The following is a 10,304-nucleotide window of genomic DNA, read 5'->3' as shown; positions in this document are numbered from 1 at the left end:
GGATAAATAGAAAGGCAGAAAGAAGCCCTTAAAACCACTTTGGTGTATTTAACAGTATTTAATTTATTCAAAATTGTGTAATATGTGACTACTGCAGTTGGTCACACTGAATGCCTAACAAGTTTGGGTGGCTGAAATGTTCAAATGAGTTAAAGACCTTAACCTCTTAAAATATTTAACAAAAAGCCAATTTAACAAACTGACCCTTATACCAGAACACTGCAACAGAGCCATATTGGTCTTAATAGTTAAACGAGAATTGTATTAAGATTTCATGGATTAATCACTGCAACAAATACCCCAAGACCATGATTATTAATTGCATGTTTATTTGGTATTAACCAGACAAAGAACTTGGAAGGAACATAAGTGAGAAACACAGAATCTGAGAAACAACTTGACAAACAAGTCAAAAGGAAAAAAAAGGAAAGTTGTGAACAGAAAAACATGGAAAAAATGACTGACAAAATATATATTTAAGCCAGCTCCTCTTCTCCCTCCTCCTCAAACTCTCCTTCATCTTCAGCAGTCGCATCCTGGTACTGCTGGTACTCTGACACCAGGTCATTCATGTTGCTCTCAGCCTCTGTGAACTCCATCTCATCCATACCCTCACCTGTGTACCAGTGCAGGAAAGCCTTGCGTCTGAACATGGCTGTGAACTGCTCGGAGATGCGCTTGAACAGCTCCTGGATGGCAGTGCTGTTCCCAATGAAGGTGGCAGCCATCTTCAGGCCACGGGGTGGGATGTCACACACAGCTGTCTTCACGTTGTTGGGGATCCATTCAACAAAGTAGCTGCTGTTCTTGTTCTGCACATTGAGCATCTGCTCATCCACCTCCTTCATGGACATGCGGCCGCGGAAAACGGCAGCCACCGTGAGGTAGCGGCCGTGGCGTGGGTCGCAAGCAGCCATCATGTTCTTGGCATCAAACATCTGCTGGGTTAATTCAGGTACAGTGAGAGCACGGTATTGCTGGCTACCCCTGCTGGTCAGTGGGGCAAAACCAGGCATGAAGAAGTGCAGACGGGGGAAGGGCACCATGTTGACAGCCAGTTTGCGCAGGTCAGCATTGAGCTGCCCAGGGAACCTCAGACATGTTGTGACTCCACTCATGGTGGCAGAGACTAAGTGGTTAAGGTCACCATAGGTTGGTGTTGTGAGCTTGAGGGTACGGAAGCAGATGTCATACAGGGCTTCGTTGTCAATGCAGTACGTCTCGTCCGTGTTCTCTACTAGCTGGTGGACAGACAGTGTGGCATTGTAAGGCTCCACCACTGTATCGGAGACTTTGGGTGAGGGGACAACGCTGAAGGTGTTCATAATGCGGTCAGGATACTCCTCACGGATTTTGCTGATGAGCAGGGTGCCCATGCCTGAGCCAGTACCACCACCCAGTGAGTGAGTGAGCTGGAAACCCTGCAGGCAGTCGCAGCTCTCAGCCTCCTTACGCACCACATCCAAGACTGAGTCCACCAGCTCAGCACCTTCTGTGTAGTGGCCCTTGGCCCAGTTATTACCAGCACCACTCTGGCCTGTGGACAGGAAGTGTTGGCTATTATATATGCAGAGTTACAGCTAGCAGGAAACAGCAGGCAAATCAAGATGTGGCACAATGTCCAAATTAACCCAAATTTGATTGCAAGGCAGATATGACAGTATCAGATTTACTGCTTTGCATCTGAATGTTAGTTTAAAAAAAAAAAAAAAAAAGAAAGAAAGGAAATAATGGTCTATTATAGAGTGTCGTGTAATAGTTACCAAAAACAAAGTTGTCAGGCCTGAAAATTTGCCCGAAAGGTCCAGACCTCACAGAGTCCATGGTACCCGGCTCCAGATCTACCAGCACAGCACGGGGGACATACTTTCCACCTGAAAGGATCAAAATAAAGTTTAAAAAGTAAAGAAAATGCATTAAATGTTTTTGTTAAAAAGTATTTTTAAAGGTACATAACCATGCAAAGCTCACCTGTAGCTTCATTGTAGTATACATTAATTCTGTCCAGCTGAAGATCACTGTCACCATGGTAACTGCCTGTAGGGTCAATCCCATGCTCGTCACTTATGACTTCCCAGAACTGAGGACACAAAATGTGGGGTTTTGTTAAAAAAAAAAATTATGACAAATTACTAGCTTTCCCTCAAAAGCTTAAACATAAAGCAGAGCAGACTGACAGGACCACAGAAGAAGCACAGGAGAAGCCTTACTCAAGTCACCACTTGAAACGTTATACCCATCTGACACACTGCTCCAGCAGAGACACAGTCTGCCAAGTCTCTAACGCCATTTTAAGCCGCCGACGCAGACTGGCCGGTCAAAGTCTTTACCCAGACTTAAAAGAAATAATGTATAGGTATCAAATACAGTTAAACATTTTGTTATTCGGAGTAAAAATGTGGTGGAGTTTTTGGCACGGCCGCTGAGAGCGCTTTCCATGAGCCTAACCAGATACAACCGGTCATGTCAACGGCAGGGAGCGCGCGCGCCGGCCAACACCCTTCAGCAGCTGCATTGTTTCGCCATTAGTTCATTCACAGCAAACCGCTTGTCGGGGGAAAAAGTCCAACAAACTAATAGTTGACAGGCATCTGGGCTTCACATCGACGATTTATCAAATGTGGGATTTATTCCTGAGCCCGACAGTTAACAGTATAGTTGTTACATTAAAAAAAAATTATATAAATGTTATAAAAAGTTATAATTGAGCATGTGATTCAAGAATACGAAAATCAATTATCATATATAATGAAAAAACTTTTAAAACGGCTATTAAACAATCACCAAGAGCTAACACACACCGAGGCCTTCAGTGTCAGAGAGAGGCCGGGAAAACCTGTGAATATGTGTTGAAAAGGCAGTCTTTCACTTCTTACCTTGGCACCAATTTGGTTGCCGCACTGTCCTGCTTGCAAATGAACAATCTCCCTCATTCTGCACGCTGTAGAACAAACAGATCGCCTGAAAGAAAACTCGCCTGGCTCTGCCCTGCGACAATGAAACCGCAATTTGAGAAATACTTCTAGTTATTCAGTCGGCTGAAATCACCCAAGCGCTCCATTGGTCGCTTTATGTCCTGCGCCCGCCTCCCCGACGATTTAATTGGTGGAGACTTGTCGCGAGTCAACCGACAAATTTATGACTATTGGCTGAAGGTATATACACTCACTTATGATTGGCAGATATTGTTACAACAATGTTTCAAATTTCTTTCATGTCTTGATTTTATCTGTGACTTTCTGGGTTTCTAAGAGGGCTCATGAGCTGTAAAAACAACATTCAGAGGAGCGCTGCAGTCCAGCCATTCTCCAATGGTCCCTGATTTTTAATTTATTTACAGTGGTCCACGTCACAACCCATTATTATCAAAGTTACATTTATTATTGAGTTCTTCTAGCTCTCTTGTTTGACTGCTCACTTGTACTGGGGTTAATGGGGTTAACCCAAAGTTCTCAAAAATAAGTAGCCTATAAATAATGTCAGCTTGGACCTAATGTGTTCTCTAGCAGAAAGCTGAAGACTCCAACACATAGACAAAATGTTATTGTACACATTTAAATAATGTTCATGAAATAAAAAGGGGGTCCACTGAATTTATTTCTACAGTTAAAGGGATCCCTAGCTACAGAAAGTACAACCTTGGGTATAGACTAGTTATAAAGTCTGCTCCGCAATTACTCAGTGTCTGTCTAGTTAGCATGTGTATTATAAAATATTGAGATTTGTGAATTAGCTATATGAAAAATTTTAGTTCATTTTAGTTAGTGGTCATTGTAAGATCTTCAGAAATTGGTGGCAAATAGTCACTGATCTGCCTGGCAGACTAGGTCATGTACGCTGAACAGGCCCTGAGTGTTGCATTGTTTCTGTTACAAACACCACAAGTTCATGGATTGAGAAGAGGTGTGGAAATGATGCAACTGACAGACTATTAAAGCAAATGAGTTAATTGTACACAGATAATTTAAATCAAACTGCCAGTTTGTCTCCACATGATTCAAAACAAATAATAATGACAGTTTAACATTGATTCCTTCGAGATATTCAGGGAACTAAATGAAACAGCAAAATAAAACAAGATTTTTCATTTATAAATGATCTTTAATGTCTGATACTGAATCAACACATATCCTTACAACATAACCTCAGACTGGGTTTTTGTTCGGTACCACACAATGCCAAGCTCCTGCTTTCTAAGTCTAAACGTTATAAAAATAATATGAGATGTTCCACTGGTACTGGGGTGTAGTACAAACTGTTTACCAAAATAATCTTTTTTTCTGTAGCAGAGAAATCATTAAAAAGACATGCATGATTGCCATGCAAGAGGATTAATAAAAATCCATTGAAGTCAACTTATTCCAAAACTCTTATTTCCAACCCTTCTTTTCATCTGTTTGCTGAACAAAAATGCAGGTAAAGTCAGTGTAACGCTTTCTTCTCCTTGTTTTAGGAACATTGTGTGAACTCCAATTAACTGTCCATCAATTAACTTGAGTGGTTTGTCCACACTCACGAGTCTTCCTCTAGATCCAGGCCATGTTTCTCTATGTAACGTCTACCAAAGGGGGAGAGAAAAGAAAGACAACTTAGTCATTCGATGATTAACTTACCAACGACTTCATACTTTATACTTCTTCTTAGAAATAAATTTCTTCTTTGACTATTACATACGAGTAACGTGACTTGCCTGAGATGCTAGTGAGAAGACACTTCTACCACAGGCCAAAAAAATACCTTAATAATTCTATCGCTCTTCCTCTTGAGCTCTTTGTTTTATGATAACTATGAATGCTCACTGGTAACCTGCCAATCTGCATTGCTGAGTATGTGCTGCTGCTTGCCTGTGTTATGAATCTCAGAAAAATGCTGAAACTGCATACACAAACTTTTTCTATGTTGATGTGTAGTTTTTATACAATACATGTAATGAGTTCATACAACACAAATGGCTGTCTAAATATTTTCAATAGCATTACCAATAACAATATCAACATAATAAAATATTACAATATACAAAGAGTACATCTCTTATTTATTAGACAAATTGACTAACTGACATTAATCTTAAATTATGTGCACCGGACAATACATATGTTTTAAAGAACCAAGCATGTCTGCGAACAAAAGTAATCTTGATATGTCTAGAGTGCTGATGATAAAGAAGTCCTGATACAATTAGTATACAGAGATTATACAGGTGGACATAAAGCACCATCATTCAAGAGAAAACATGGAAGACTTATTAAAACGCACAAAGAAAAATGATGCAAGTGGAACAGTATAAACCGTAAGTTAGAGAATCATAGAGTGAATTATGCCTTTTTGTTGAGATTAGTGCAACTATTTGACTGCTGTTGTGAGGAATACTAAAGGTGTCTTACACAGATCTCTGGTGATAACACTCAGAGGGACATCTGGTAGCACTTCCTTCACCTGATGTGCCATCCGCACCACTCTAGGATCCTCTGCTCCGGTGCTCGAGCCCAGAAAACCCTGCGCCGCAGTACGAGGTCTGGCCCCCAAATCTATATGGGGAAAAAGATATGTTTAATAACCAAAAGTTTTTCCCACTGAGTGTATGAAGCTTTAGTAAAAACTCTCTTCCAGAGTCTTGAAGGTTAGCAGTAAGCACAGCGTATCATCTTAACTCAGCATACAGTATGTTATCTAATAAATTTCAGTACAGTTTCAGTGCTCTACCCAGTTTCTCCCAACTGAACCTGTACTTACCCAGGTGCGTAGTGTGGGAAACCGTGTGCCTTTTCCTTTTGATGTGCTCAGCTTTGTCTGCTTTGGTGATCTGTGTTGAAACAATACCGATCTCAGTGGCCAGAAGCTGAAGACAAGAACAATAGATAAAATAAGATCAAACCCAGACAGATGGTCTCATTTGTCCAAGTTTTCTTTTGATGTATTAGATCTAAATGTTTATACAACATACAGTGTATAGTTCAATAACTGGAGAAAAAAACAAAACATAACAAAAAAAACCCCATGATAACCATGTTTGGAGATTAAAAAAAAAGAATCTGCGGGGATATTTTGGTGAGACGAGTAATTCAATATTCTATATTTATAGAATGAAGAACATTAAAATGGCTCTTTTAATCCATGGATAAAATTCATTTCAAAATGGGTTTTTGCTTACTGTTATTTTGTTAATGTATATGTATTTTGCTTAGGTTGCTTCATGGAATATAGTATTTTTCAGTTAAAGCATTTACTGCAACCCTGCAAGTGACTCTGCTTGTACATGCATGTATTTATTACTTTTTTAAACTATGCAAAGTTAAGAAGGTCTCTTGGACTTTGTTGGCTTTGCACTGGAGATAGCCACCTGAAGTTATGTTTTAAAAAAAGAGGGACAGAGAAAAGAGTGGGATAAAAAAATCCTTCCTGTTAATAAATTATCTTTAAGAATGACTCCATAGAATAAATGACACAAATGTATTACATTAATTTTATTTGTCATTAAAATGCAATAAAATTGCATTAAGTGTGAAATAGTAAATGCAATTATAATTAATTGTACAAACATTTCAAACTTAATGCATAAATCAGTTTTCAGTGAATAATAATCAGGGAATTGTTGTGGAAAAAGCGATTTTAAAACTAATAGTAGGAAGATAATAATATTTAGTACCTGTCCACAGCAATTCAGTCTGCCACAAGGGAAAAAAATGGTTTTATCAATTCAGGACAGCTGGAGGTGTCATCCGTTCCTGTCTATTGGTTGGTGCTGTGTAACTGATCATGGAGCTTAAATTCAACTCGCTCTAGGGATGTTGCCCCCTTTGAACTCTACCTGCCAGCTGCTTTAATCATGACCTTTAAACAGACACAGTCATAGCATGCTGGCATATTAAAAACAAGCCTGTAACATTTTTCTGTTGTGGAAAAAACACAACAACAGGGCTGGCAAGTGTATACCAGCTGATCCGATGACCTTCACCAACTCTCATATCATTCCACTCTGTCACTTATTATCACCATGTCTGCAAGCTACTATAAATATCCTTATAATGAGGCAGTCACTTTGACAAACGGTCCTCTGTGTGAGTGCTGTGGGGACTTGTTTCTGACACTAATTCTTTCTGTTTGTGTTGTCATACAAAGATCTTAAGATTTAAGCTGTAGCACAGTATTCTACCAGACTGTAAAATGAGTTACATTCTGGTAGTTAAATAGATTGTCCAAAATTCAATTGCTGTATTTAGCATTAATATGCAAATTAGCTCATTATATCTTCCAGTATTTTTCTTGTTTTTTTGCTGTTTTATGAATAAGATGGTTGTCGCATCAAAAACTGTGATTTCTTTCGTGCTGTCACTCACTGACATTTTTAAAAGGCACCAGCTTTGGCATTCGTGAAGCATTTGTCACTTATTGGGAGCGGTGTTTGTTATCAAACGTAGCTTGGAGAAACAAAGGCATGTAAATGTAAATGTGTCTCAGACCACCTCCTGTAGTGGATTGAGGAATCTGAATTAAATCTGTTGCAGATGTGTTTTGGGTGCATTTACACTTTCTGTTTGTGGATAATCTCCATCCAGATACAATCCTGCTTTTCAAGCGGCATTAAACAAGTGTAAACACTGTCTAACATTTCTCTGAAGACATAAAGTATGTTGAAAATAGCATGTAATCACACTCAGGCTGTGACCTCATCAATCAGTAATTTCATACATTCCATATCCATGAAAGTGTTTAGAGTGTTCATTACTTTTTTCAGGCTAGTGAGTATTTGGCATCTCTTTGAAGTGTCTTTTGAAATGTACAAATGAAATGAATTATTTTGCTGCATTTGGGTATAAATGGTATTCCCACTAAACAAAATATTTGAAGCATTTCATTAAAAAAATTGTGTTGGTATTGTGTAATGTATTGTTCTAATATTGGTAGTCTATTAGCATGAGAATGTATTTGGGTCTAATACTTAATTACAGAATGTACTGTATACCTTAAAACCATTAAGCCTGAAAAAGGGATTAACTATTCTTGAGCAGTATACACTATACAAGTTTGTGGACACCAGACCATCAGACCCATATGTGGGCCTTCCCCAAACTGATGCCACAAAGTTGGAAGCACACAATTGTATAGAATGTCTTTGTGTGCTGTAGCATTGCAGTTTTCATTCACTGGATCTAAAAGGCCCAAACCTGTTTCAGCATGACAATGTTCCCGTGCACAATGTGAAATCCATGAAGACATAGTTTGCCAATGTTGGAGTCGAAGAACTGGAGTGGTCTGTACACACAACATCAGTGCCCAACCTCACCATTTCTCTCTATAGAGGGAATAAAAATCATTATGTGTCAATATATGAAAGATATTTGTGAGAAAATCTAAAAAAGTGACTGAATAAGAGAGAAAGAGAGAGACACTGATGTTAGACTGAAGGATTTCTCTGTTACTTACTAAAGAAGTGTAGCTACTCCAAATCATCTCCATATAGTTAAAAAAAGCAGATGTCCCTGTGGAATTGCAAGCCACCATGTGAAAGCCAGCCTTGCTCAGTTTGTCAAAGGCTGGCACTTAGTAGGTTAACCTCAGGTTGAAGTATGAAGTGTACTTCTTGGGTGGCCGGTCTGGCTCATTGCTTTCATTCAGAGTCTCACCGAACACCTTTTTGGCCAGGGGATACGTCCACACACCATGATCCTTGCCAAATGCTGGAACATGGCATCCGCTTGTTTGTATAGGAGCAACAAGGAGCTGTGTTAGCCAAGGGTGATGAACCCTGACCTCTTATCCAGTCTTGGGGTGCGTCCAGTCTGCTCGCTGCACTGAAAGCTCTCCTCAGTGTTACTCTGGCAGCACTCATCATTGAGCGAGCCCTACTGGGCAATACGTGGTGGCCCCAGCAGTCTCAAAACAGCTCATTCAGCTGGAAGTACTCAGCCTCACACTGCAAGCATTCATGCTGAGGGAAGTGGTCGGGCAGAACTATGTGCTTTTCACATACAGTAGGAAGTCCAGGACAAAGCAAAACAGGAAACCATCACTTCTTTTACATCACAGCTTGCACTAGCAGATAGCATTCTCCCTGTGCTACCGTACACTTTTAAATCCCATCCTGTAAAGTCAGCTGAGGAAAGATGTGAAAGAAGTGTACAACAAAGAGAAAAGATGGAGAGAGAACATGAAAGAGAATAAAAACAGAAAGTACAGAAAGTATCAAATCAGGAAATAAAAAAATTAAAGTAAATAAAAAAATGACTGTTTTTGAATGTACTATTTATCCCAATATCTCTGATTTTCAAAGAGTGGTGACATGCAGGTCTATGGCCATCAATAAATATAGTAGTAGCTGCTTTTGGAACCTGTGCATATTATGATGTGATGTGGTACACAGTTTATGAGCATGCTAGTACTGCAAGCCAAGTGGAAACAGAGACAGGGCAGATCAGATTCAAGAATCCAACAGTGATGTGGTACAAATCAATTTAACAATCAAGATTACAAAAATATTACTGGTTGTTTTATTTTTAAGCAAGTAGGTTTTTTACTGATTGTAAAACTCTATTTTGGATTATTCTCCTTTTTTTTTTTTTACCACACTTGGTATGTTTCTTTACACTTATAGAAATAGAATTACGCAATACTTGTACTGTGTCCTCATTTCAAAATCACAAAGGGAAACATCATCCTTTACACCAACCTGTGCCCACTCCATACTTGGCACTGTTTGACCAACTGATAGCATTCACAAATCCTAGATGGCGACAGAGCCCATGGGTCTGTCAACGTCATAGAACATCATTGTGCCCCACTTGCTGTTACAGAAGATCTCCACTTGGCCCTTGTTGTGTTTGCATGGGTATGCAGCAGGACAGTACTGGCTTACTCACCTTCTTTGATGATGTAACTGCTTATGGCAGTAGCAGAATGAATTAAGCAAAGTACTTCCATTTTCAGGGGCTCAGAGGTATTTGGACAATTGACAATTAATTGACCAGGTGCGGTCCATTCCCTCATTACTTCAAGACAAATGAAGCAGATAAAAGGTCTGGAGTTGACATCAGGCATTGAGTTGGCACTTGGCAGTGGTCCGACTGGAGCCTTAACATCACTTCACATAAAAGTTTCACTTTTAAAAAAAGACAGTGTGATCAGTTTGCTACGTTGTTGTTTAATTTGGAGCAGTGAAGGATCACTGCTGTAAGTTTGGAGCAGTTTTTTTACTCTCTGGAATTTCCGTATGAGAAAGAGAGCTCCAGTTCAGAGCATTTTGGTCATGTATTGTATGTGAAATAACATCTAATACAGTATATGGAGAGTTAGATGTTATCCTTGTA

General features: G+C 39.4%; 2 protein-coding genes across 2 annotated transcripts; both read right to left on the bottom strand.

The window, feature by feature from the left end:
• Window positions 1-312: 312 nt before the first annotated feature.
• Window positions 313-3,047, bottom strand: tubb4b (tubulin, beta 4B class IVb). Its single transcript, XM_026917834.3, has 4 exons — window positions 2,877-3,047; window positions 1,972-2,080; window positions 1,764-1,874; window positions 313-1,537 (listed from the first exon to the last, which is right to left on the bottom strand). Exons 1-4 carry the CDS (start codon window positions 2,931-2,933, stop codon window positions 477-479), a joined length of 1,338 nt encoding a protein of 445 aa, XP_026773635.1. The 5' UTR covers window positions 2,934-3,047; the 3' UTR covers window positions 313-476.
• Window positions 3,048-3,518: 471 nt separating this feature from the next.
• LOC113529110 (lipid droplet-regulating VLDL assembly factor AUP1) lies at window positions 3,519-8,955 on the bottom strand. Its single transcript, XM_034305946.2, has 5 exons — window positions 8,425-8,955; window positions 8,166-8,293; window positions 5,734-5,839; window positions 5,385-5,528; window positions 3,519-4,558 (listed from the first exon to the last, which is right to left on the bottom strand). Exons 2-5 carry the CDS (start codon window positions 8,175-8,177, stop codon window positions 4,548-4,550), a joined length of 273 nt encoding a protein of 90 aa, XP_034161837.1. The 5' UTR covers window positions 8,178-8,293; window positions 8,425-8,955; the 3' UTR covers window positions 3,519-4,547.
• Between the last annotated feature and the right edge of the window lie 1,349 nt (window positions 8,956-10,304).

The sequence above is a fragment of the Pangasianodon hypophthalmus genome, chromosome 7 (genome assembly GCF_027358585.1).
Source record: "Pangasianodon hypophthalmus isolate fPanHyp1 chromosome 7, fPanHyp1.pri, whole genome shotgun sequence".
Lineage (NCBI taxonomy): Eukaryota > Metazoa > Chordata > Actinopteri > Siluriformes > Pangasiidae > Pangasianodon > Pangasianodon hypophthalmus.
Note: the sequence above shows the minus strand (reverse complement) of the source record. Positions and strands in the feature narration are given on the sequence as shown.

What these genes read in the sequence shown, in the direction of transcription:
- tubb4b (XM_026917834.3), bottom strand. Translation starts at nt 2,933, where the DNA reads ATGAGGGAGATTGTTCATTTGCAAGCAGGACAGTGCGGCAACCAAATT. An exon ending in GCAACCAAATTGGTGCCAAG is followed by an intron (nt 2,081 to 2,876) that starts GTAAGAAGTGAA and finishes TTGTGTCCTCAG; the next exon opens with TTCTGGGAAGTCATAAGTGA. An exon ending in GCCTGACAACTTTGTTTTTG is followed by an intron (nt 1,538 to 1,763) that starts GTAACTATTACA and finishes TCCTGTCCACAG; the next exon opens with GCCAGAGTGGTGCTGGTAAT.
- LOC113529110 (XM_034305946.2), bottom strand. An exon ending in TTCCCACACTACGCACCTGG is followed by an intron (nt 5,529 to 5,733) that starts GTAAGTACAGGT and finishes TTCCCCATATAG; the next exon opens with ATTTGGGGGCCAGACCTCGT.